At 54.2% G+C, this 27,136-nt stretch overlaps 1 protein-coding gene and 1 long non-coding RNA gene across 8 annotated transcripts; one reads left to right on the forward strand and one right to left on the reverse strand.

Moving 5' to 3' along the window:
• Nucleotides 1–870: 870 nt before the first annotated feature.
• Nucleotides 871–11,500, reverse strand: LOC116660471. Of its 7 annotated transcripts, none has more exons than XR_004316010.1 (6): nucleotides 11,389–11,500; nucleotides 8,519–9,312; nucleotides 7,613–7,779; nucleotides 3,381–6,921; nucleotides 1,332–2,044; nucleotides 871–1,233 (listed from the first exon to the last, which is right to left on the reverse strand). It is a non-coding gene; the product is annotated as an uncharacterized LOC116660471 (long non-coding RNA). The 7 variants fall into 7 exon arrangements; XR_004316011.1 differs by lacking the exon at nucleotides 11,389–11,500 and having other exon boundaries at nucleotides 3,381–4,157; nucleotides 4,433–6,921; nucleotides 8,519–9,907; XR_004316015.1 differs by lacking the exon at nucleotides 11,389–11,500 and having other exon boundaries at nucleotides 3,381–3,518; nucleotides 3,980–6,921; nucleotides 8,519–9,907.
• A 153-nt stretch (nucleotides 11,501–11,653) lies between these two features.
• Nucleotides 11,654–20,064, forward strand: EFCAB1 (EF-hand calcium binding domain 1). Its single transcript, XM_006176534.3, is given in 7 exon segments — nucleotides 11,654–11,897; nucleotides 15,436–15,594; nucleotides 16,401–16,486; nucleotides 16,488–16,506; nucleotides 17,153–17,304; nucleotides 17,536–17,640; nucleotides 18,653–20,064. Coding segments are annotated over 7 exon segments (639 nt in total). The 5' UTR covers nucleotides 11,654–11,839; the 3' UTR covers nucleotides 18,713–20,064.
• Nucleotides 20,065–27,136: the final 7,072 nt, after the last annotated feature.

Here is a 27,136-nt window from a genome sequence, read left to right on the forward strand (position 1 = left end):
TATTACAACGTGTGGGGCGTGTGTAGCGCTAAATGCTTATGTCAGAAAAGAGGGGAATGTCCAAGTCAATGATCTAAGCTTCCGCTCGAGAACCCGGAAAAGTAAACACAAAGCGAACAGAAGGAAGGAAACAGACAGAAGAGACAGAAGTCAGTGGAGTTAGAAGCACAGAAACAACAGAGAAAACCATGAAGCAAGAAGCCTTTTCTTTGGGAAGATCAACGAAACTGACAAACCTCTAGCAAGACCTACAAAGAGAAGAGAAGGGAGGACACGAATTGTCAGTGTATCGGTACCAGGAGTGAGGGGGTGTTGCCACAGATCCTGCAGGTGTCAGCATGGCAACCGGGACCGAAACGGTCCAGTCTGCACACACCTGCTTGACAGCTTGGATGAGTGGACCAATTCCTTGAAAAGCACAAACTCCCACGACTTACCCTCTATGACACGTGGACTCTGAATAGCCTCTGAGCTATTAAGGAAATCCAACTTGTAACTAAAAGCAACCCCAGAACGTAATCTCCAGGCCCAGTTAGTTTCCTGGAAGAACGCTACCAAACCATCATAGAGGAATTAACATTAATTGTATAATTCTAGAAAATTCTAGAATTGTCTATTCTAGAAAAATAGAAGCACCAAGTCACTCCCACCAAGTGTGAGCCACTGCCAGGGGCCAAGAAGACCCGGAGTCTCCCAGCATCTGGAAGGGCCGTGCTGGGCCTCTCGAATGAGTGACACAGCCGCAGAAAGCAGAGAAAGGAGGAAATAATTAATACAGATTCTGACAAGCACACCAACGTGCACATGGGAAGGACACTGGGGGGGACCCAGGACCGGCAGGGGTACAACGTGAAGGACAACTCTGGGTCATAATAAACTTCAATGTGCTTTACTGCCAGACCCTCCGAGGAATTGCACAATCAGGGATCTGAACTGTTAAGAGGCTGGAAGATGTTCGTGAACAACCGAGTCTGTTTTGCAGTGAACGTGCTGATTTGCATGTACGAATAACTGAACAGAAACATGTCTTTAATGTGCTGTGTCGCCCCAAGCCCTGGGTGTGTTATCCATTTTAAGCAAATGATTCTTCACGTGCTTTACAAACGTAATTACAGCTGCACTAGGATGTGTGACGTGGAGCAGTCGGACTTGATGAGGTTTTGCTGTAAACACGGATGAACTTCCGATGATTGGAAAAAAAAGATGATTCCTTGCCATGAAGTGAGGTCAAGCCTAAAACAGAATAGAAAGTGTGATAAAGCAAAGTCATCAAGGGTTCACAAGTACACAAGTGTACAAACAGGTGTTCACGTCTCAGACCTAGGCCCCACCTTGAACGTCTCCGGCAGGAAGACGTCTGCTTGACCACACACATAGTAACGCAAACTGAACCTGCCCTCGGCCAGGAAGTCGAAGCCTCTGCAGAGCAGACGCGGAGCAGGACCGGGGCTCCAATCACAGCGTCTCCATGTCTGCTGGAAACACTCAGCCTTCAGGCCTGTGGAAACCGCATTCTCTTTACCAAAAAGCACTGTTCACATCCATCTTCCAGAGGAAATAGCTTTCCAAGGACTGCAGGCCGATAAGAAATGGCGAGTGAAAAATGAAGCGCCAGTGTCAGAGGACAAATGGTCCCTGGGGACGGGAGAGCCAGTGAAATCGGGACTGGAGTTCTGCCAGCAAATGCACGCCTGCCAAAAACAGCCCACGCGTGTGCAAGCATGTGCACACAGGCACACCCATGTGGCACACACAGCCACCAGGCCGTTTGGAAAGGAAACAAAGATGCTCTGAAGTCGAACTCCACCCCTGCTCCCGATGTTGAGCAACTTAACCTCTCTGAGCCTCGGTTTCCCCAAATGAACAGAGCAGGTGACAGCCACTGCCCAGGGCTCGAGCGAGGTCGGACGGGCTGACAGAGAAAATGCTCAGAGCAGCACCCGGCTCGGAGCAAGTCCTCGGTGGCTTGGCTTATTCTTAAAAGCAAGGTGTAGATTCTTCACTGCCACCTTTCTGGTGTCCGCCCTCCAGCTCCAACTTTTACCTGTTAAAACAAGCTTCCCTGATTACAAATGCTGGCAAACTCCAGTTCATCAAGCTCAAAATTCGTTCTTGGGACAAATCGTTGTCCCTAACCGTCCTGTCCAGTGCCCCCAGCTGTGTTTTCAGCAGCTCGTTCAACACCAGCAATTCCACCGTAAAAGGGGGGGGGGGAGCCCTCCCTTCCTGCAGGTCTCTGCCCCTGTCCCTGCCTCCGGCCTGCAGGAGCGATGCAGCAATGCAGGGGACCGCTCACAGCCCCAAGGCTCCTCTTGGAAAAGCACCAGCTATTTTTGAAACAAAGTACTTCCTCAGGACCGAGAAAGTCCATATTAGTCAAAGCACGGGCCCGCGTCCTTGCTCTTCCTCTGCGATCTCTTTCCTGGTTATTTTTAGTAGTTCCTTTCCCCAACCCGCCCACGAAAGTGAGGAAGCGGGGCGCGTTCCCAGGGCGACTCTGGGACTCCTGGTCCCTGCGGCTCCAGCCGGGATCCGAGGCCACAGGGCCCCCGGGAGGCTCAGGACCTGCCCGAGGCCTGCGTGGACCCTGAGTCACGTGGCAGGCAGACCCCAGTCTCAGGGCTCAGCCCATGGCCTGTGAGCCCTAAAACCCGGGGGCCAGTGGCGGAGCCAGCAGTGCGCTCCCGCCCGGCTCCCAGCTGCACGGCCCCTGTTGTGTAACACCCGCTCCGGGCCCTATTTCCCATCATTCCTAGAGATTTCCTAACATACTTAGCCAAGACCCACCAGAGCGCGTCCTGGCAGCGCCAGTGGGGCCACAGGACTCGCTCACCAGGCCCCCCACCCAGGCCTCTGCCCTCGAGGCCTCTCCCCGGCAGCGGGGCTTCAGGAAGGTGCCCAGCACCCCTCCACGCCCCTCCCCCAGTAAGAGGGGGACACGGCCTGGGGGTGGGGTCTGAGCTCCCTCCCTTTGGGGGAGAGGTCACCCTGTGCCGGAAGCGCCAGGCCCACTGCGTCCCAGAAGACCCCCAGAGGGATGCAGAGCCAGGCGGAGATCACCAGCCACAGACCTGAGAGCTGAGGCTGGCTGTGGTTCTGGGCCGCGGGGACGGGTGACTTGTCCACGGACAGGGCAGCACCGCCCTGCTGCAGCTCCACGGCCCCGGGCCGCGTCCCCCCAGGCCCGTGCCTCTGACCGCCTGCTCCCTAGTCCGGCAGTGCCCCCGTGTCTTCCACATGGGGCCTCCTCCCTGACCCCCCGCCCGCGTCAGTATCAGGATCCCACAGGGTGCACTTGACATGTGAGTCGTTTGCAGTGTCTCCCGCAGGTGTCGTGGTTCAGGTCCCAAGCCCCATGAGCACCCCGAGCTGGCAGAGACCTGATGACAAGCTGGTGGATTAAAACAGGTGAGGCTGTTTCTCTCATCTCCCAGGTGAGCTTTCCAGGCCACAGGTCGCTCTGCTCCAGGACACCCTTCCGAGACTTGGGTTCCTCCATCTGAATTCTCCGCCATCCCCTGCAGAGTCGAGTCCAGTGGCAGGAAGCCTCTCTATCCCGTCTCATGGGAGGGGAGACACGAACCCCCTCAGGGACCTTAAGTCACAGACCCCAAGGTGGCACAAACATGGCCACTCCTACCACCAGGGGAGGCTGAGGCCAGGGTCTGTCCAGCTGCACACCTGTCACCACAGGGAGGCCAAAAACAAGTCTTGGCCACCATTCCATTGAAATGGACAGATTTCCCAGGAATTGTTCTTAAGGAACTTGTATTCAGATGGCTAAGGCTGGAGCTAACAGTAAAAAGGAGATGAGTGACGAGCACGCACCGTGCTCTGGGAGGCCCCGGGCTCTGGGTGGGGGGGGGGCGCGTGGGGCCCCGGGCTCTGGGGGGGCGCGATGGGGCCCGGGGCTCTGGGGGGGCGTGATGGATGGGCTGGTGGGACCCTCGGCCAGGCAGGGCCAGCAACTGACACTCACGTCCGGCAGGAAGTTGGGATGACCCAGCTGTGACGCCGGGGAGAGGGCAGCAGATGAGAGCAAGTCCTGGGTCCACCAGCCCTGCCTCTAACTGGCTGGTCTGTGCACCAATCAGTTAATCACTCTGACCGTCCGCTTCTTCCCCCAGAAGATCAGGAAATACTTTCAGACGCTATTGCTGAGGATGAAATGAGATAGTGAGTGTGCAGCCGACCGGGGGCCAGAGGCTGCAGGAGCGCGGGCCTGACCTGGCCAGACAGACGAGGCACCGGCCCGGCCAGACAGACGAGGCACCGGCCCAGCTCCGGGCACGTGGGGTCAGGGGGACCTACGCATCTCTGAACGAGCCCGTGCCCTTCCCGTACGGCAGGCACACCCCTGACCACGTGGTGGGCACTTTGTGACCATCCTAGAGGCAACATTTGGATTCTTTCAGTGTTTTTTGTTTCTTACCGCTGCTGTAAATGTGAACACAGACATCACCCAGGCCGACGTCTGAGCCTCAGGGGGAAAGGAACAGGGCACGCACCCACGCAGGTCTGTCCCAAAGATGCCCCACGAAATCAGAGGCGGCAGGGGAAGGGGGCCAGCCAGGCTCGACCCATCGTCCACACCGCAGGAAAGCCGGGCCCTGCCCTGAGAGGGGGGCGGGGATTGCTCCCAGAGCCAGCTGGACAGGCCCCTCCTTCGCTGGAGCTGAGATCACACTTTGAGGTTCTCGTTAAAGAGCAATTTTTCAGCAACGGTTAAGAGAACAACCCCAAAGGCGCTTCAAAATACATTTGTTTACGGTAAGTCCTACTCCGGAGTGGCGTGGTTTTCAGGGCAAAGCCTCCCACCAGACTTGTGCCAAGCCAAGGTCAGGGCGGGACTGGCGCTCCTGGCGTCCCAGGGGCTTTCAGGGGTCCATTCCCCTTGCACTGAGTTTCTACATCAGCCGGGTCTTTGCTCTCAAAAAGGACGCAGGGAAACGAGCCATTTCTCAACCTAAGTAAGGAAGGACTTGACTGCCGACTACGCGGTCATGTGGACACACAGAAGATAAAGTCATTGTGACACGTGTGTGAGAAACATCAGCGACACAAATGAGAGACTTGGAAACAAAGACCTCACTTAAGAACTTGACGCCGATTTCACGTTCATAGTCCTTTCGTTAGAGGTCACACAAGACACTGAGAATGAAGTGTGTGTACACGTATGCCTGAAACATGGTGCTGCGCAGCAGGAGTGGACACCACATTGTAAACTGACTGGACTTCAATAAAAAAGGAAAAACAATACAACTATCAAGTTAAAAAACAACAAAAAAAAGAGAGCGAGAGAGAAACACTTCAGAATCGAATTAACATAAAAGGCCCTGCAACCTGGACCAACTTTTGTTTGAAGGCAGGGTCCTCTGCCCCCTGAAAGGAGACAAGAGCTTCGTTCTCAGACTTAATTGGGATTCCAGGAGCCCTGGCTGGTCCCCGAGAGCCGCTTCCTGCCCAGCCTTGATCAACCCCAAGCAGATTTAACCTGAATCCCTCTTTGGGCTGAGACTTCCGGCCTCCTCTCCCCTGGCGAGTCCCTGCTGGCCCCGCAGCCCCCCCAGCCCAGCAGGGCCCTCGCTCAGCCGCGGAGCAGCGCCTCCTGCAGAAGACCAGCCTGGTGCCTCGGGGAGCGAACGCGGTGCTGGCCTCTCTCTCACCCACAGCAGTGGTGTTGGCCTCTGCATCCTCTGAAACCAGGGTCTGTCACACTAAGTTTCATGGATCCGCTGGGCCGAACCGAACGGCTCTGCTTCAGGGGAAGGCACAGCCATCACGCAGTTCCACCGACACGGACTCAGTCGGGAGGACTTCCCACCGGCTGGCCACTTTGGGGGAAAGCATTAGAAACTGGACCCGGCTTTGTCCCTTGACCCCTCGCTTGCGGTGGAGAGGGTCAAGGGACAGCTTTAACCAGAGACGCTCGGGTTGGCCGGGGAGACGCTCACCCCAGCCGGGAACTGGTTTCACCAGGGTCCGTGGGTGAGGAGGAAGAGGGTGTATCTGATGCCTCCTAAGTGCTCCCTGAACAGAGCAAATTCAAATGCTTGAAACCGGTGTCTTATCAAAGTGGAGACTCTGTTGGCTCTGACCCCCCGAGGGGAGCGAACTGTGCTCTCTGTAGTCAGTGTAAAACCCAGCGTGACACGCGCGAGAGGAAGGGAAGGCTCCGTGACTCGCCACGGAGCGCTCAAAACTGTAGGAAACCCACTATCTGCAGACTGCAAGCAAACTCTGACACGCCGAGTGATGTCACCGCACCGAAGCGCTCGCTGGAGCTCTTCATTGTTCCACTGGATGTGCCTCTCGCACGGGACGTGATGTCACCTCACAGAACACAATGCGGTTCAGGGAGGCAGATGCTCAAACACAATGGAAATGGAAAAAATAGAAAACCCGCTTCCAAAGTTTCAAGGATGTCATTGAAAAGGACACGTGGATTTAAGGTAAACAAGCTGAAGGAAGTTCGATGGGCCTTTTGGAAACAGGGCTGAGGCGACTCCTCTCGCCAGGGAGAAAACGCTTCCTCCGCTCTGGCGGGAAGGCAGGGCAGGGGGACGCCCCCGTGGGACGGGGCGCGGTGACCGTCCAGAGGCTTCACGCAGGATGGCATGGAGCGTCCATCTTCTGTTTGAAGTAACACCTACAGGGCACCGAGGGGCGCGAGGAGAGGCAGCTGCAGAGCCCACAGACCGGAGAGGAGCCCTCCCGCGTGGGCTGTGACCAGGACGAGCTGTCGCTGCTGCTGAAGTGACGAAGGGAAGCCTACAGCTGGCTCGCACAACCACTGTCACATGCGTGTCCCAGGGCCGGGATGCTGGGAGGCGGGGACGGGCCCCTTCGCTTATCTGCTTTCAGAGTGCCCTGGTCAAGTGGATTTGGGGGGTACATTGTCTAGTTTTAACTGAACTAGCCCTGAAATAGAGCACAAGTAGGTTCAGGTCATTTCTTCACAGAAGCCCCGACTTGAGGGTGACCCTCACACAAAGGCACAAGCCCACGAGGAGAGGACGACAGAGCAGCCCCACCCCCTCCCACCCAACCCCCCGTCCACCGTGTGACCACCTAGTCAGACCCACAAGAAGCTGGCGACAAAGAAATACACATTTATTAACTAGAGAGACGAGCCGATTCATGAGATAACAAATGAATCACTGAAGAGAAAACGAGCGAAGTGTGCACCGTGATTTAAATCCAGTGACAGCACGGCCAGTGAGACAGTCAAGCATCAGTACGCAAATACCAGTTACATTTTATGTACCATCAAAGAGCAACTGTGACCTCGAACATCACAGTTACATTAGCATCAAAAATACTTACGAACACATGTAACAAAAGATGCTCAGACGTGTAACTTAAAACCTGAACACAGTGCTGAGAGACACAATGAGGACCTAACAAACGGAGAGACACCATGTCCACGGGTCAGAAAAGCAACCCCATTCAGTTCTACCCTGATGGCTACACAGGAGCGATGCAGCCCCAGTCAAACCTTGGCAGGATTTTTGAAACTGACAGGTTGATTCTAAAATTCACATGAAATGAAAATGATGTTAATTAGTCAAAACAACTTTGGAAAAGAACAACATTAAAGAATTCACGCTACCTGATTTGAAGATTCACTGTAAAGCTACGGGAATGAGCGCAGTGTGATGTTCCATGAGAATGGACACAGCGATCAACGGGGCAGATTAGAGCCCAAGACGCAGCTCACACTACATGACCACTTGACAGAAACGCCAGGGTAAGTCCACGAAAGATGAACCGTCTCTCCTGCAAACCAGAGGCCCACGTGAGAAACAATGAGCACCGACCCTTTCCTCACGTGTACACGAGAATTAACTGCAGGAAACCAGAGGTCCAAATGTAAGAGATAAAACCGTAAACCATGTAAAACATACATGAAAGAAATCTTTATGGCTTTGGATCAGGCAACATATTTTTAAGCAGCACATGCAAACTATGAACTATAAAATTAAATTTTGGTAAACTGAACTTTCTCAAAACCCAAAACTTTTGCTTTCCAAAAGCCACTAGTAAAAGCATAAAGTCACCCACTGGTATCCGATAACAGCATTCCATCCATAATACATAAAGAATACTTACAACCTAATATTAAGAAGACATTCGGGGGAAGGTATAGCTCAGAGGTAGAGTGCATGCCTGGCATGCACAAGGTCCTAGGTTCAATCCCCAGCACCTCCATCAAAAATAAGTAAATAAATAAGTAGACCCATTTACCTCCCCCCAGAAAACAAATAAATAAAATAAACATTTAAAGACCTTTTAAAAAGACATTCAGTTCACTAGTAATAGGAAAATGCAAATTAAAATCACAGTGAGTCCCCACTTACACCCACTAATGACTGAAACCAACAAGGCTGGCTGCACTGGGTGCTGGTGGGGCCCGGGGCAAATGGCTCTCTTATCCCCCACCGCTGGTTTCAACTCGGTGGCCGGCCACCCTGGGAAACAGGTCGGTCCTTCCTCATGCAGGAAAACCTGTACTCACCCAGCAGGCCCTCTCCCAGGTGGTCACTCAAGAGCAGGAGACTCGTGACCTCACAGGCGTCACCCGAACGAGCGCAGAGCAGCACTAGCAGGAGCCAAAGTCGAGACCCAGTGTGCACGTCCAAGCGTCGCCTGCACCAGCACGTCCTTCACGGAACTGCACCGCGCGGAGGATGGTCCCCACCGGTGCGCGCCCTCTTCATCACGTGATTGGGGGTGGCCGGAGCCCAGCAGCAGGACCTGGGCATAACTCAAGGGACCTACTGTAACCCTCAGCATGTGGCCAGCACTCAGAACACTGGCTGAAGGCAGGGACCAACGCGACAGGTGACTGACTGCCACGCGCAGGCTAATTCCTGGTTTCCTGGCATTTGTGCCATGAAGACAGTCTTCCCCCGGAACCAGAATGAAGGCAGAGCCACGTGGATGAGAACACTGTTGGCCAAATCCCTGCCGCAGTTTTAACTGTGAATTGCCTTTCCTGGGTTGCCTGTGTCTAGTCCCACCAGGACATGCTCCCCCGGACTCTCCAAGTGAGCGCCACACTAGGGATGAGGGCAGGGCAGAAAGGACGTCTGCACACAGCGTCACACTTCTCGTGTGCCCAGGGCGCCTTGGCGGCAACGTTCATCTTAATGAAAGGCCAGGAAACTCGTCATCAGGCTAATAAGTACCTGCTGTCCCCGAGAAAGATCAGCAAGATGGTAGAGCGAGGTCAGTTCCACAGGCCACTCTCCCGGGGAAGAGGGGGACGGGGGGATGCCTCACTGAGGTTCCCCGCAGGTCCAGGAACTTCTGCGGGTAGAGCACATTTGACTCATCCACCTCCTGGGGCACTGCCCTTCCATAAGCTTTTCCACTTTAAGGGAACGCGGCTGGTGGGGCCCAGGCTTGTGGAGGAGGAACCCACAGGGCTCCCTGACAAGCTTCCAGTGGGCGACAAGTGGCTCCGATTTGCCTGGACACGCCAGTGAAGTGCTCCCACCCATGGGGCAGGCTCCCGAGACCAGACGTGCCAGCAGGGCGTCCGTGTAGTCCGCTAGGGAGAGGAAGGGCTCACGGCTTCTCCTCTGAACCACCAACAACCCCTCTTTCAGCTCCTTGTCTTTATAACAGCACTGCAACAATCTCTATGAACTAAATATTTGCCACAACTCGGTCATCTGACCAGAGTCACTAGGTTTCACAGGTGAGTGTAATCTGAATACATCCCCCCATTTGTTTCCTACGATCCTGTTAGAAACACAGCACCTGTTCCTTAAAACCTAAAGATAGACTTACCCTATGATCGAGCAGTCCCACTCCTGGACATGTATCCAGAGGAAACTCTTAATTTGAAAAGACATATGCACCCCAATGTCCACAGCAGCACTATTTACAACAGCCAAGACATGGAGACAGCCTAAGTGTCCATCGACAGATGACTGGATAAGAAAGCTGTGGTATATTTATACAATGGAATGCTACTTGGCCATAAAGAAGAATAAAATAATGCCATTTGCAGCAGCATGGATGGACCTAGAGATTACCATACTAAGTGAAGTAAGTCACACAAAGACAAATATCATATATCACTTATGTGTGGGATTTAAAATATGATACAAATGAATTTATTTACAAAGCAGAAAGAGGCTCACCAACATAGAAAACAAACTTACGGTTACTGAGAGGGAGGGATAAATTGGGAGTTTGGGATTGGCAGATACAAACTACTATATATAAAATAGATGAACAACAGATTCTTCTATACAGCACAGGGAACTATATTCAATATCTTGTAATAACCTAAATGAAAAAGAATATGAAAAGGAATATATATATATAAACTGAATCACTATGCTATATACCAGAAACCAATACAACATTGTAAATCAACTATGATTTAATTTTTTAATCTTTTTGAAAAAGAAACAAAGCACCTGCTGGATATGAGTACATACAGGGATACCCTGTAACCATTAACTGTCGCAAACTCATAGTCACTATCCTTTCATGTTAGTTAACAGTTCTCAGGGAATTTGCATGAGGATAACACAGTGCCTGCCTTCACCAGGTATCCTCCACTCCACTCTCAAACAGCATCCCAGTCCTCCATCCAACAAACAAATAAAACAAGGAAAGAAAATCGAAGACCTCATTTTGAACTGTTACTCCTGGTTGGCAGAATTTTTCTGCTTTCAGTGTAGCAAGGACAGTACATATACTGTAAAATAATTTGTATTCAAAGGCATTTTCCCTTCTGAAGCTAAGCCAGTGACACACTGGAGAATATTACAGGTTTTGTGCTCTGTGCTCAGCTAACCCATGTATTGCTTAACTCAAAGAAGGTGTCCCATCTGGGTTAAGAAGAGCAGCAAGTCCTTGGTTTGCAGTCACAGAACCTGACTTTCAAATAAGCAAAGGGTCCCTTTACTGGGGTATTTTCCAGAGCAGCCAGGTCGGGCTGCGCCCGGAGCCAGGGGCAGCTGTTAGCTTGTCTTTATTTGGGAGGCTGCCTCTTAACCAACCTGAAAATTGCCAGGGGCTTTTCTCAGATTCCACTGACAGCCTCCACCCCCACCCACCCCCGAGAGCGAATGGAGGCAAAAAAAAATAAATAGCTATTCCAAGTTCCTCTTGCTCTCAGTAACATCACCAAAAACTTGAAGGTATCTTGCTGCAGACTCCCTCCTGGCATCTGAGCAGAAGGACTGACAGCTTGAGAGCCAGCTCCTCGCCCTCCTGCACCCGCGGACCAGTCGTCCGGGCAACACACCTGCTCATGCCTGCAGCCCCTCGGGTTCCCAGACCTCCCTGAGGCCCCGAAGCCTCCCTGGTGTGACGCCCCCCCCACCCGGACATCCCCACACGGCACGCACACAGATTTCAGACCTTGAGGACTCACGGTGCAGTCCAGCCAAGGGGCTGTGAGCCCAAGCCAGCAGCACCTGGAGGGTCAAACCCGGACGTCACAGTCAGAACACGGTCAGACGCGACGCGCCTGCTGGGCTCTCCCGGCCAGACCGCGCCCGGCCCGGCAGCCAATCGGCGGCCGCCGAGACGTTGCCATGGCCACACCGCGGCTTCGGCGGCGCAGGGCCCGGCCCGGCAGCCAATCGGCGGCCGCCGAGACGTTGCCATGGCCACGCGGCCTGTGAGAGCCGCACTCGCCCCAGCCCGGGAGCCAATCAGCGGCCGCCCGGTGTTGCCATGGCCACGCCGCGTGTGAGGGCCGCGCACGCGCGTGGTGGAGAACCGCCAGCCGCTCCGGGCGCAGGGCTCGCAAGGGCCCCCGCAGCCACCCGCGGACACCCGCCGCGAGCCGGTGCCCTGAGCGCCCGACATGAACCGCAAGAAGCTGCAGAAGCTGACGGACTCCTTAACTAAAAATAGCAAGCACTGTAAGTAAGAATCAAGCGCTGGGCGGCAGAGGCTCCGGCCAGGTCTCCTGTCCCTCCCGGGGCGAGGGTCCCGCCCGCGGACCCCGAGTGCGGGCCGAGCCCGTGCACGCCCAGCCCTAACGAGAAATCTGGGAGGGAGCCCGACCGCAGCTCCTTGGGCCGGCACCCACGCCCGCCCGGGGTCCCAAGGAGCGCTTCCGGGCATCCAGGCACCCAGTTCCCCACAGGCACTTACTCGCTTTGCAGACCCTCATTTAACGTGCCTCTGCGGCACAGAGGTGTGGTTTGTATGCCCAGGGGACACGTGAGGCTTTAGCCTCAGAAGCAGACGGAAGACAAGGACGAAAAACCGCCGGACTCACGAAAAGTGGCACAACCAGCAGGCACCTGCTTTCTAGCTCTTCTTAGAGCAAATCAGCCAGCACAGGCCAAGTGCTGGGAACCTAGCAGGAGGCCCACAGGGGAAAGCGGGTGTCAGTGCCAACAGCCTCAGGAGCGATGAGCTGCGGGGGCACGGAGACCTGTACCTCGGAGCGAGGAGGTTTGCTGGGAAACCAGGCTGATCTGCTCCCAACGCTAGAGCCCACTTTCCACAGTTTCCAAAGCGAAGGAAACTTGGCAGGTGGCAAGAGGCCCCTGTGGAAGACATCCGCTCTCATCTCACAAGCACTCTGAAAGGTGGCCCTAAAATTTCAGAGGCAACTTTAGAATTGTGTGCAGACTGAGGGGCAGAACTGTGCGTGGGCTGTGGATGTGGCTTAGATGGGGAAGGGACTGTCTGACAAGCAGGTTTATAAGGTGTGTGCTGATTGCAAAGCTACTGGCTTCCTGAAGAAACAGAAGCCGTAATCCCAAGGCCATTGGTGCAAAACAGGAAGAACAAACATGTTTTGATGTGGTTTTAGATGTGACGGGATCTACTCATATTTCATATCTAAAATAATGAGTGGTAGGAGATGCTTTCAGGATGGCACTGGGAATAAAAGTTCCCGTGGACATAAGCATCCTAAACTTCCAAAAAAAGTCATCCTATAATTAAGATATTATTATGATTATTATAATCTGATGAGAATTTTGTTCTGTCGTTATTTTTCTTAAAATACTTCCATTTCTGGGAAAAGACCAGATCTCCTTAAAACATCTACCGAACTTTGAATAAACAATGCGAAACTGCTATCTATACACAATGCTGAATTTGATTCAGTCTGTTTAGTGAGTTTACAACATGTCGCAGACATTCCAAGAATGTATTTAGAGGTGAATGTACTTAAAGATAAGTGAAACCATGGCAATAAAACCAGTCTTGATTTTTGTTCCTACATAAAATTTTTAAAGTGTTTAAAAAGTCATTCATAAGAACCTTGATGATTATTAGTTAAATTCTATAGAAATAGTGACAAATCATGGACATTATAATAATTCTGAGTTTCTTTAAATAGAAAACCTTTCTCCTGAAGTCAGGTTTCCTTTTAGTTGCCAGGTGATAATCCCAGCAGGGTGAAGTGGATAAATTTTGTAGAATCAGAGAAGAAATTCCCTTAAGTGGAGGCCTAGGTAATCCACCACACTACAGAACAGACTCAGACCAATCCAAAAAGAGGAAAGCCAGTTCTTAAATTTCCTTAACTTCATTTAGTTTTGTATTCTTGAATTTAAGAAACATTTCAGCAAAATAATTTATCTTACAGAAAAAATTACCCATCTTGGAACTTTTGGGTAAAAATTTAAGTTAATATATATTCTTTCACTTTTATTGCAGCCGAGATAGAAAAGTGGCTAATCTACCTTCCCTCAGCTAGCGTTTCACACACGTAAACAGACTGTGTCATTCTTCGTGCAAGTTTTTCTTCCCCAGCCATTAACTTTGTTTTAGAATGTTTTATGTTTTAGAATTTTGTTTAATTTTTAGAATATTTTTATGTGGGTAAATATACATAACATAAAACTTACCATTTTAACTACGTTGTGCCACTACACAGCCTGTGGCACTAAGCACATGCACACTGTTGTGCAACCATCACCACCGTCATCTCCAGAACTTTCTCATCTTCCCAAACTGAAACTCTGTCCCATTAAACTGTAACTCTGCACTTTCCCCAGCCCCTGGCCCATCATTCTACGTTCTGCCTCTGAATCTCCCCACTCCAGGTACATCATGTAAGTGAACTCATACAATATTCGTCCTTTTGTGTCTGGCTTATTTCGCTCATAATGTTTTCATGTTCATCCATGCCATAGTGTGTGTCACAGTTTCCTTCCTTCTTGAAGCTGAATCATAATCCATTGTCTGGACAGACCACATCCTTCTCGCCCGCTCATCCATCCGTAGATACCTGGTCGCTGTGAGCGCCGGCGTACGGGTGTCAAGGCCCCTGTTGTCCATCCTGCATGGTCCATGCCTAGCGGTGGAGTCACTGGATCTTGCCGTATTTCTCTGTTTCATTTTTTTTGAGGCAGTGACATACCATTTTCTATGGCAACCACTAACTCTTTTTAAAATGATAACCATTACATTCTTTTCTACTATTTAATCAATTTACTTATCAATCATTTATTTTCCAAAGTTTTCAGCCTTCATCTTAAATTGTGGTCCCCAGAGCTGGAAATCGCCCTGGCCTGCAGGATGTGGTGTGATTTCTCCGTTCCTTTGTGCTGTCTTCTGTTGTGTGCATGCAGCCTTCACCCGTTTTTAAAAATACTCAACCATAATTTTGTCGGTTTTGGAATAAAATCTTCTCCATCTTCCACCTATACCTCCTATTTAACCTCACTGTCGTGTTCTTAATGCCAGACACCAACGCTTCCACCCGCACACCTCAGACAGCGATTGGGACACAGTTAGCCCTGTGTTTATAAACACCGCCCGCCCACAGTGACATGTGTGACAAGCTCACGTGTGTGTGCACACCCTGGAGATAACAGTGTCCTTCCTCCAAAGTGCTGCTGGACAGTTGCGTGTTTTCACATCATCCACCATGAGAACTGCCATGGGTGCTAAAAGATGCTTCAAGTCCTTCCTTATTGGGAAGTAGCTGATTCTGGTTTCCAAAGTCTGGATTACGGATTCACCAAGGCTGATTGGAATGAAAACTGTTCCCTTGTTTTCGTGAGCCTGGTATCGTATTCCCAGGGGAAGGTTAATTTGCAAGTCTCATCAATGCTTCTCATCAAAAAGTACCTTCTTAACACCCCCTTGCTTCCTTTGACTCATCCCTCTATGGCTTTGTCAAGCTTAGAATCTGAACCCACAGTCGCTCTGCGGGTAACTTGGCAAAGCTCTCTTCTTCTCTCCCAAGTGGGGCTGAACTTACATCTGCCTGAGGGAGGGGCTGCTGCTTCTGCCTCCATGGGGCCCTCAGGAGTGGCGTCCTCTGTTGACCTGGCGGGTCACGAAACTCAACCCAGGACAGTCACCTGTCGACAGCAACATATTTATGGCTTCAATGTTGTTTGTCTATAAAGTCTTTAATGCAACATTTAAGCTAGAAACTAAAGATTAAAATGCATTTTGTCATGTCTTGGTTTTACTCTTTCGCAGTTAATAAATCTGAAGTGAAATGTCTCATCAGTCTTTTCTATAACCTGGTGGGAGATGTAACCGAGCGGCAGGGTGTGGTCATTGGACTCGATCGCAATGCGTTTCGAAACATCCTGCATGTGACATTTGGAATGACAGATGACATGACCATGGACAGAGGTAAGAGGACAATCTTCAGATGGTCCAGATTCAGCCTTAACAGGGAAAAGTAGTTTGGGGTTTAGACATGCTCTTGGTGAGAAGCTTAACTTCTGCATTCCCAGTTCCACCTGAAAATAAACCTCAGTTTATATTCATGGGGAGGGAGATGGGGGCCATAGGGGAGGAGATGGGCGGCGTAGGGAGGGAGATGGGGGCCGTAGGGAGGGAGACGGGGGCGTAGGGAGGAGATGGGGGTGTAGGGAGAGAGATGGGGACCACTCTTTCTGTGTTTCTGTGTATTTAAGAAGAGGACAAAGTCAGCTTGGCTAACTAGGTTTCCCTTACTTTATATCAGAAAACCTGAAATATTTCTCTTTCTACTTCATAAATATAGTAATAAAAAATTTGAAAAGGACATGTTTATTTCCTTACATCATCAAAAGTATTTCCATAAAAACTAACATATAATCTTATCTGTCACGTAAGTAGCATTACTCTTCTTGAGTAATAAAGACATAAAGTCATATATTTTATGTTAATATGTCAACGTATTTAATACACCAGTGTGTTCACGTGTGAGCTGTTGATCAATATGCTTAGACGTTCAGAATTTACTTGTTCCCACAAAATGTGAAGGGACTCTTCCCAAAGCTTCAGTGAAAGTTCCCAGTGTTTCGACATCTCGGTGTCCTCCGTGGTCAGATGAGGGCACGGGGCCACGCGGCCCTGTGGTCCTGCCTGAAAGGTGGGCAGCACCAAAGCAGACGCATCGCTGAGAACAGAAGCCCAGCACACGTGTCCTGCCTGCTTCTCTCTCTCCGCAGTTTTCCGAGGTTTTGACAAAGACAACGACGGCTGTGTGAGTGTAACGGAGTGGGTGTGTGGACTATCAGTGTTTCTTCGAGGAACGTCTGGAAGAAAAAATGAAATGTAAGCCTTCACGTTGCCCTCTCGGCTTGTTCACGAGGTCCCTAAGGAGTCTAGCCCGGCGCCCTCCGGCCCAGCTGGGACGGTGGGCTTGTCTGCTGTCTGGTGGTTTGAATTCCCAGCAGCCTCTTTTATGGAGTGAATTCAAATCAATGATAAGGATTGGGGGAAAAAATGAGAAAGAGGAAAAGCAGGAGATTCCAAGGAGGAACCCGTGCCAAGCAAGGCCGCGCAGGCTGACCACATACGCACACTTGCGTACGAAGGTGAGGAGCGCCTTACATACCTCATCACTGGAGTCGGAACCACAAAGGGAGAGAACATGGGTGCAAGCGTCCCAACTCCTACTTAACTCATTCACTCCAGGGGGCTCCGTTTCAGTCAGTTTCCCAACATTTTCAAGATGAAATGTTAACTTGTGGGTGTTCCCGGCACGCTCCCTGCAGCTGAGTTTGAAGAAAGTTGTTCTAAGATTGTCGAGTAGAGTCGACAAGTGGGCCTGCAGCCCTTTTTACAGAAACCGGGTTGCACGGAGGCCTTTGGCCTGAGAAGGACATTAACACTAGAGCCCTGGGCTCTGACCACTTGATCAGAGCGAGTGTCCCCTTGCTGACAGTAGCAAATTCTTGTTGGTTATCTTTTTTTCAAGATTGCTTTGAAGTGTTTGATCTGAACGGCGATGGATTCATCTCAAAGGAGGAGATGTTCCACATGTTGAAGAACAGCCTTCTCAAGCAGCCGTCCGAAGAAGACCCTGACGAAGGAGTTAAAGATTTGGTCGAAATAACACTCAAGAAAATGGTAAGTATGGGTAAGCTAGGCCACATAGGGGAGAGAAGTAAGAATTCAAATCACAGTGCCCACGTTTCCCACGTAGTGAAGTAAACTGCTTAGATCGTGCTCTTTTGTTACGTAAAAGTTCTCTTCGATGTCAGTATCTGCCAGCTTTCCCCTGCTGACACTTGAACTGGAGGAGCAGTAGGTATTGGTGGTGGTGTCTGCATGTTAACCGATGCATGGCTGGCCCCCCAGGACCGCGACCACGACGGGAAGCTGTCCGTCGCAGACTATGAACAAGCCGTCAGAGAAGAGACTCTCCTACTGGAAGCATTTGGACCATGTCTGCCTGACCCAAAGGTGACAGTACTGCTTTTGCTGAACAGTGACCAAAATATACCGTAGGGCCAGCAGCCCAGGGCTTCCTGGTTTAGGGGGTGATCAGGTGAACGACATTCCCCTCAGAGAATGGCTTCAGAAGAGAGAAAGCCCACTGAAGACAACAGCTGGTTCATGGCCTGGTACCTAGATGGATGGGTGGGTGGGTGGGTGATGGATGGGTGGCTGGAAAGGTGGGTGGATGGGTGGACAGATCTCATAAGTGCCTGGTGCAGAGTTCTGGATCTCTGTCCTTCTGTCTCCTCAGGAATTTCATCATTTACCTTCATCTTTACATTTTCAACCTCTTCCCTCACTACTAAAACCTTTCTATCAGAATTTAAACAGATCTAAACCTGTCCCATCTGACAAACAAAAGAGAAGGGAGGGAGGGAAAGAACGTCCCCGAATCCCACACCTGCTCCTGTTTGCTGTCTGAGGCTTTTTCACAGCCAAGCGTCTCAGAAGAATTGTCCGTATTCACGACTTGCGCGCCCACCACTTTCTCCTGTCTGCCCTTGACGCTGCTCTTGCCAAGGTCACCACGCCCGCCTAGTGAACAATCCCAAGGGTTCAGCTCTTGGGTTCTTGTCTTCCTCGACCTCATCCCTTCCCCACCCCAAGCTCCTCGTCCAGCTTCTCCTGTCCAGGAAGCATCTGCGCTGCCCACCCCAGCCTGGCTGCGACGTGGTCCATCCTCCTGGACCCCCACTGTGTGCCCACCCTCCGGCCCGCCCTGCGGGCTCTGGCCTGTGAGCCGAGCTCAGTGGGCGGGGGTCCCGGGGCTGGACCATGTGGTCTCGCCTGCCTGAGACCCCAGAACTGCCCTGGGCCGGAGCGGAGTCACCCTGATGCCAGCTGTGAGTGGTTCCTGACCCTCAGTCTTCCCCAGTTACTGCCGTCTCCTCAGACATTAAGGAGACACGAGAACATTTCTTGTTGCTGATCCCCCTTGTTGGAAGTCTGTACTAACTTGAGCACTTTTACTTCACAGAGCCAGATGGAATTTGAAGCCCAAGTATTCAAGGATCCACACGAATTCAGCGAGATGTGAATCCCTGAATGTCTGTGTTGTCTCGAGCGAGTGAATAAGGAGGCACGTACAGACTGTGCGTTTTTCCTGCTCCGCTCAGGAGGTGACTGCGCACTCGAGGGTGGGGGACAGGGTTGACCGACACGTAGCACCCGGCTTTGGTTAAGATGCAAGTAAATCAGCCGAAGACAGGACCTATGACGCGTTGTTGGGTCGGCCGGACGGGTTACGTGCTAGAGACGCCTTATCACCCAGACTTATCTGTTGACACACGTAACTGTCATGAGATGTTTGTATGAAGGAGATGAACAGAGAGATTACATAAGCATGAGTTATTTTCTTCATGTCAGAAAGATGCTGGGAATACATTTAAAAAATCACTGAAGCTCCTGAATTTCCTTTGGAGCAGTAAAGAGTAAAGACAACATCGGAGAGTAAGGATTCTGGCAGCGGGCCCTGGAAGGTGTTTCCACTGGGCACCGAGGGGGCTCAGGGACACGGAACCTGCATTCGAACGACCTGTGTCCCTGCCTGAGGCCTCAGCGTGACAGCCTGGCTGCCCGCGGCCAGAATGGGCCTCCATGAACACTGTGGGTTGAAAGTACAAAGAACCCCAGACAGACCCCCACCACGGGCAGAGGGGCAGTGGGCCTTCCTGGGCCTGATGGACAAGGCCTGGCCTCTGGGGTCACCCCAGTGACCCTCGCAGGGGGATGCGAAGCCCCCTTCTCTGTTCTGTCTCCCTCTGTCTCCACTGCCAGCCCCTCTCTGTCCTCTTGGACCTGCCCCCCAGGATTCCTCTCCTGCAGCCCCTCATCCCAGGTCACAGCCCACGGTGCCCGCTTGCCAGGGACTCCTGTGGCCACCGCTCCCTCGGCCTCCTCCTGCCCAGCAGGTGTCTGTGGCCATAGAGGGAGTGTTGGGAAGGCAACCTCAGTCTGGTCCTGGGCTGCGCTCTGCCTCCCGCAAAGGCTCCCGGGCAGGCCGCTGGGAGGGGACACCACCAGAAGCACTCAGAGGCTGCTCCAGATATTAAGTCCCTTTTGTGATTGCATGTGCTCTGCTCTGTTTAAGCGAAGAACACACTGCGTGAAACAGAGAAGTGGACTGTTAACAACCACTGTATAGAAAATAGACAAACAGCAAGGTCCTGCTGTGCAGCTCAGGGAACCGTATTCAGCACCCTGGGGTCACCTGTCAGGAAGAAGCCTGTGAGCAGGAACAGATTTGTGTACACACACGACCGCAGCACGCCGCCGTGCACCAGAAACCGGCCCCCTGTAACTGACCGTGCTTCAGTAAAAAAGGGGAAAAAAGGCTGCTACGAGTAAATGGAACATGCACCTTCATGAAATAAAAGCTCTTTTGCTGTCCACGTGTCTTCTTAAAATGTTAGAGTCTTGGACTGTGACAAGATTTTTCTGTCTTTTGTCGGCAACACAATATACTTTAAATTTTTTATTGTATTTCTCTGAGTGTCCATGATACAGGATCACTGAAGAGTATTTCAGAAGTTTAGGAAATACAAAAATCAAAATTAAAATATTAATATTCTGGTGTAGACTCTCAGCCTTTCTTAAGGCGTTTGTAAGTCTCCCCGCGGTTATGCGCGGAGCACACCCGAGTGTTTGGGCGAGCGCGCTGGATCGCGCTCTGTCAGCTGCTTTTTGTGTCCCACTGCCTCAGGAGCACTGTCCTGGGCGGGCAGACCCTCGTCCGGCACCGCTTCCCCGCCGCACACACTTGCTTATTCCCACGTTTTGCTGTTACGAGTAATGCCCCAAATAAACTCTCTTTGTAGGTGAATCTCTCCACGTGCTCACTTACTGGGGGTGACTCTGCAAAAGCCAGAATGTCGGGTGAAAGGCCTGCATGATTTTGTGATTTCCAGCATATGTTAGCAGGCACCGTCCAGGAGGGCCTGCCAGGCCCACGCATGAGAAGTGTGGGTGCACAGCCTTCGAGCTCCTCTGCCAAATCTGTGCACCGTGGGTGACCAGGATTTTAATTTATCATGTAAAGAATTTCGTACTTTCATGCACCTGTACCTAACCTTTTTATTGCAGGCTGAGTAAAAACGGACTTCCATGTGAATAATCCTGTTTTGTTACTTGACTTTTTCTAAGACTAAAAAAGCCTTCCAAAAAGTCTAAATAATTTTGTTGAAACTGAAGATGCTGTCCGCCCTGGACGGAAGAACCTGGGGCTTCCCATCCAGTGCAGGGCTCGCCCCCAACACCGTTCCTCCCCGTGATCTGTCCCAGTCGCTCCGTTCTGCTCTTCTCCTCGTTTCACTGCCGGAGCAACTCATAAATGATCTCAACACTGAGAATTCGCTCAGCTTAACAGCGGGGTGTCCGAGCGCAGCAGGTCCCTGTGAGGACGCGTCCATCCTGTCTTGCTCTGCGCCTCCCTTCCCGGGCGCAGCCAGTCCCTGCCGTTGGGCCCCGGGGTCAGGACCGCAGGGGAGCAGCCAGCGTCTGGAGGGTTGAACAGAGCCTCCCCCAGCTGGCTCCTCAGAGCGGGGCGTCCCTCCTCCCGCACTCGGGGGGCCCCTCCGGGCAGGCTGCGCGCCCCCACAAGCAGCATGGAAAGACTCTGTTTGGGAAACAAGTACTTTTTTTTTTTAACTGCAGGATTTGAAAACCACCACTGAAAACTGGTAGTCCTGCATTCTTCACCTGCAAACATCTCTGGCGCAAGACTGCACTTGTAAGAAGCCGAGCCTGCAACTGCTTGTACCGTAAAATCACCCCGAGCATCCACAGGTCCCCGCTGGAGCTGAGCCACTGGTTACCAGCCTCCAGGCCAGTCCCTCTGCCCTCGCCGGGCCGGGACGGAGGGCTCTGCCACACGGCCACCACTGCCGTGGCCTGGATCCACCGCGACCCCCCCACCCCCCAACACGGTTGTGTCATTTTTAATGAGAGAGATTGCGGAGGGAATTCCGGTCAAATCTGCTTAAAACCCCAAAGACAGCCGTGTCCAGACGCCTGCTCTGAGCCGCTCCTCGGAGCGCCTGTCTGCCCGACGCGCCTCGTCAGCTACATTCGCCCCACCGTGGAACCGTCCCCGGTCCCCCACGGCCACCGGGGCTGCGGGCCGGCTCTCGCCGGGTGTGGCCGAGACAGGGTGAGGACTCACAAGGAGCTGCCGCAGGAGCGACACAGTGAAACACACCTTCCCCCCAGACCCTGTTCACGACGACAGGCAGCTGACGGCTCCCAGCGCCCTGGTCCTGATGCGTGGCTTTCTGTGCCCTCCCGCCTCCCAACACACCGTCAGGAAGACACTCCTCCGCCGAGACACACAGCCTCCTGTCTGCCTTTGCCTCCCGCCCGGCAGCCACCCTGCCCTGTTACGTGGCCCGGCCGGCCCCGCGGAGCGCCGCGCCGGAAGGCGTCAGGTGACTCCGTGCCCTCAGCCTGTGCCCCGTCCCCTGTCCCGTCTCCAGGGGCTCGGTGTGGACGGGGGACGCAGCGGCTCAGAGCCCGGGGCAGTGAGCCGGCGACGGAGAGGCACACCAGGTGGGCCGAGAATCTGCCGGTTTCCTCTGCAAGTGGCTTTCCAAGCTGAATCACTGCCTCCCGCCAGGGCGGTGAGCCCAGGGCCGGCTGCAAGACAACTTCAAACCATGTGATCAAGGCTTCCTTAAATCCTTCAGGGTCGGAAGAGTCAGAGAGCAAAACAACCCCCGTGACCTCGACTGCACGGCGCACGAAGTCCAGGGAGCGCTCCGTCCAGGTTTCACGTAAACGCAGCTTCAGGCCCACGTGCCCCAGGCTGCTCCCTGGTTCACCCGCATGTGCTGAGGGGACCCTGGCTCCCTGCAGGGCTCTTCGGGTCTGAAACCCCTTGGAATTTTCTTTCTTAGTTGCAGTTCCCAGTTTGCACGTAAAGGCGTCCGTGTTCAGTCCCAAGAGGAGCCTGGACACTAGGCTGGGGCCTCGCCTGGCCACGCGGTCGGACTGTGGCTCCGAGGCCAGCATGTGAGGAGAGGTGGGGCCGCGGCTGGCTGTCAGGGGAGCGGCAGAAGTCCTCCTGGGAAGAGGAGAGGGCTGGACTCCTCCAGCAGGGGACACGGAAGGAGCCTCTGGGCCATCCTGGGCAGCACCTGGAAGTCCTCCCCCTGGAGAAGCAGAAGGTGCCGAGGCGGGTGGCCACGCGGTCCAGCAGCAGACACAAGAGCCTGGTGACGATGTGGCTCTTGCCAGATGCCAGGACCCAGCCCGAGGACCTCAGCAAGTGGAGGCGGGTTTGCGGCCAGGCCCCGACCACATCCCCCGACCTCACCAGTCACTGGACTTTGAAAGTCTGACGTAAATGAAACATGGTTTGTAGACCGGGGGGCGGGGGTTGGGGGGCTGTAGTTACAACAAGACCGCAGGATCCGGGCGGCCCCAGGCGAAGTCGGACCTGTGGCCACCCTATTCACACGCTATAAATTACTCCAGAAGTGACATCGCATGTAAAATGGGGAAATGCCTGCTCTCTCCCCCATCACAAAGGGTTTTTGGAACAACAGAATGAGATCAACCTGCGACAGCATCTTGTAAACTGTGAAGTGTGATAAAAACCTGGAGGTGAAAGACATTTGCCGCCGACATCAGCGTCCCGGGGCCTCCTGAGTTCTCACGAGGAGCTTGTCGGTGACGAGGAAGGACGTGGCAACCAGGGCTCGAAGAAGTGGCCCTGGGCCCTCGCTCGTGACCAAACGTGGGGCTTTGCTTAAGCCAAAGGGAGCTGAGGGATGTCTCTAGGAGTAGCCTCAATAGCCTGATGTATTTGGAGACAGGACTGCCCTGAAACCAGGGCAAAACCCCAAGGGGAACTTTCACGAATATTGTTCTCTCAGAGTCAGTTTTTGTGACATCTCCCCCCATTAACACACACGCGCACACACGCACACACACGCACCGCCCTCATCACAGACTCACAGGCGTACACATGTAGTTCATTCCCTTTGAGAGGCACACTCGAGTTCCTTGAATTTCCCTCTCGCCCAGCAAGATACCACTAATTCTGAAGCAGTCGGCGCCGTCCTGCGTTCCCCACTAGCCAGCCATGCTCGAGGCTCAGCGTGTTTGCTGTGCTGGCTGCAAGGTACTGGAGTGTTACCGAGAAGTTAGCAGGATGCAGGGTCGCTGTGAAAGCACCGAAGCCTACAAGCCGCTGAGTAAACACGGACTTGCTCCAAGTTCTGTGAGCATCAGCCGGCCAAACGCAGACCTTGGCCTCCTTGCCGTGCTCTTAAATTGGATCATGTAAATTTGACTAAGTGCAAAGCAGGCCCCTTGTCTCTTTGAATTTCTAAATACGACTGGGCGCTGATTTTGACTCATGTAAACGCAGGAAAGGACACAGTGGCCCTAGGGATCAGGGCCCGTCGTCGCCTGGGAGGTGGGTGCACCCCTTCTTGTCCAGGACCCTGAAAACTGTCCTGTTTGGCTCTGCACACAACGGGTGGCCCCCACGTCCAGTGTCTGCAGACAGAAGTCACACTGTCCCGCCTGCAGGGAGCACACAGGCCAGGAAACTGGAGTCGCCGTGGTCTCGGGAAGAAGGAGGGGGAGGAGATGGAGGGAGATGGAGGGAGATGGAGGGAGGGAGGGGGGTCCACTGAGTCGGGGGCACGGTTTTCAGCGCATGAAATGTTTAAGAAAACAGAGATAAGACTGAGAGTTAAGGGGGTGGGGGTTGCCCCTCTCCCTTCCCATCGCTGCAGGAAACCCTCGGGCAGAGTCCCGGCCTGGCTGCGGGGGGCAGACGCGCACAGGCAGGGCAGGATGTGGAGCAGGCCGGGGCCTGCACGCCCGGCACCAGGTATGTGGCCCAGAGGAAGGCGCGCCCACGGCAGGTGCAGCGCAGCCAGTGCCCGCGGCCCCGGGGGAGGACCTGCAGGTGCAGTCGGGACATGCCCCGAGTCTGCAGGGCCACGCGTCTCTCTGAATAGCTGGGCGGCTGCCCTGTGCACCCGCAGGAGCACAGCCGGGGGAGGGGGAGGCAGAGGGTGGGTGCACTTTGGTGGGGCCCACAGTTCTGGCGGCTTCGCTGGCGCAGGCAGCAGCCCCCTGGGGTGGGGTGCGGCAAGGGAGGCTGAGCCGAGCAGGGAGGGGCGGGGTGGTGGGCCCGGGCCCCGGCTCCCCTCTCCAGAGGCCGAGCTGGACATGGAGTCCGTGGCCCCTGCTCAGCCCTGGCCTCCCGGCCTTCACACTGGCGTCCTCTTCCATCCACCTTCATCCCTCCCGGGGCACGGTGGCTCCCCGAGCATCCCAGAGCCTCCAGCTGCGTCTGGGTCCTGTTGGCTCGTCCAGGGGCCGACAGGGGTCCAGGCCCACACCGGGCCCAGGGATCTTTGCCGAAGGACTGCTCAGCCCATCTCGTGACCTACAGTCAGAGGCAGGTTTGCAAATAAGCAGCTGAGGCATTCAGCTGGAAACAGGAGGAGGGACTGGAGCCAGGTGATGTCTTCAAGCCCCCACACTTGGTTAAGGAGGCGCCCAGCCCTCTGGGCCGGGCTGTTAGATTGCGGAGAACGGGACGTGGGCAAGACAAGGGTGTTTCATGCTGTCGGAAACTCCCCCCAGGTGACAGTCGGCGCTGTGAGGGGAGGGCTCGCTGCAGGGCTGCGGGCAGGGTCAGGGAGGGAGGGAGGCTCCCGGCAGAAGTCAGTCAGGACAGGCTGGCCTGGCCTCCGAGCTCCGGAGCAGCACCGTTCAGGGCCCCAGGGTGCTGTGTCCACTGGGTGGGAGGAGGCCCGGGAGAGGGGCCTGGGCGGGGGGGTGGGCGCACCTAGCTCGTCACGGCCGACACCCTGGCCCCGGGAGCCGCGTGCGGGGAAGGCCCTTGGGTCTCTCCTCTGACGCCTGGCGGGCGAGTAGCACCTGGGCAGGTGGGCAGGGGGCCCGCGTGGGGGCCAGGGTGACGGGCTCCCTCCCTCCTCGCAGGTCCTGCATTCTCAGGCCCCCCAGTCACCTGGGACAGCGGCTCCAACCACCTGAGCCCTGTCGGGACCTGCTGCTGCCTGAGGCGGGATGTCAGGTGACCTCGTCCCTCCAGGAGCCGTGCAGTTGTAGAGACGTGGATACGGACAATTCTGGAGCCCCAGAGGGGTGGGGGGCAGGCGCACCACAGCCCCCACCCCATAGGGCTGCCACCCCTGAGCTGCAGTGGCCCCGAGCCCCTGCTGTGCCCCCCCAGAGCTCCTGGCTGCCTCCCCAGGGTCTGCCAACGCCCTCTGATCAGGCAGGAGCCCCTCTGCATGCACAGCGCTGGGGGGCTGCAGGGGGCGAGGCCCCCAAGACCCTGCCCACGGGGGTGGGGACTGAGCACACAGGGGCGGCAGGTGGACACCCGTGGAGGGCACAGGGCACGTGCTGACCTGGCCAGGCCGGCCCCGGACTCAGCAGTGCAGACGGTTTCCATCGAGGTTTCGTGCGACCTCAGGGATGCGGGCCCCACAGGAGGTGCAGTGAGGTGGGTGCTACTGGGCACCCCTCAACAGGCAGACCCCACTCTGCAGTGGCCCCTCCAGGGATGGGCGTCCCGCTGGGTCCCCGGACGAGCCATGCGGAGGGGACAGGAGGGAAACACCTTCCTGGCAAAAGTCACGCTGTCGGACAGTGACACGCTCTCCTCCCTGGAGGCCGGCTCTGGACACGGGGAGTCACCCTGTGGCTGAGCCCCGCTCCCTCCTCAGGGCCCGTGTTCTGGGGCCACAGGTGACGTCCAGGGACGTCCTGCCCCTGCCCTCGACCTCCGACTTCGTCACTGCTGTGCGTCAGAGCGCTTGTCTCTGGTCCCGAGTTAAACTGCAGTTGTGTGTGTGTATGTGTGTATGTGTGCATCTGTGTGCCACTGTATGTACGTGTGTAGGTGTGCATGTTGTGTATGTGTGTGTTTGTGTGCTTGTGTGTGTATGTACATAAGTGTATATGCTGTGTATGTGTCTGCATGTGTGTGTGACTGTGTGTATTTGTGTATGAGTGTACATGTGTGCATGTATGTTTCCATGTGTATATGTGTGTATTTGTGTCTGTGTCCACTGTGTGTATGTACATGTGCACGTGTGTGTAAACATACGCGTGCAGGCGTGTCTGTAACACACACGCGTGTGCACATAGGAGTGTACACTCACACCAGCTGTGCTTTCTTCCTCTGACCTTGGCGGCCTTGTCCTCGGCCCGGGCGACCCCTTCTGCCTGGGGACAGGCCGTCTCTCGCTGTCCCCTCGCAGGAGAGGGGTGGGGCTGGGCTGTGAAGGGGGGCAGAGCTCAGCTGGGGCTCCAGGACACACGCGGCCAGATTGTGGGCCCAAGGACGTTGGGCAGAAGCGGCTCTGCTCGGGTGGGCGGAGGGGGAAACTGAGCAAGGGCCCCGGGAGCAGGGAGGGGCCCCTGCACCCCGTCCCCGGGCACAGGCTTCATGAGCCCGGGGGCAGGTGGT

This window comes from Camelus ferus, chromosome 29, assembly GCF_009834535.1.
Source record: "Camelus ferus isolate YT-003-E chromosome 29, BCGSAC_Cfer_1.0, whole genome shotgun sequence".
Classification (NCBI taxonomy): domain Eukaryota; kingdom Metazoa; phylum Chordata; class Mammalia; order Artiodactyla; family Camelidae; genus Camelus; species Camelus ferus.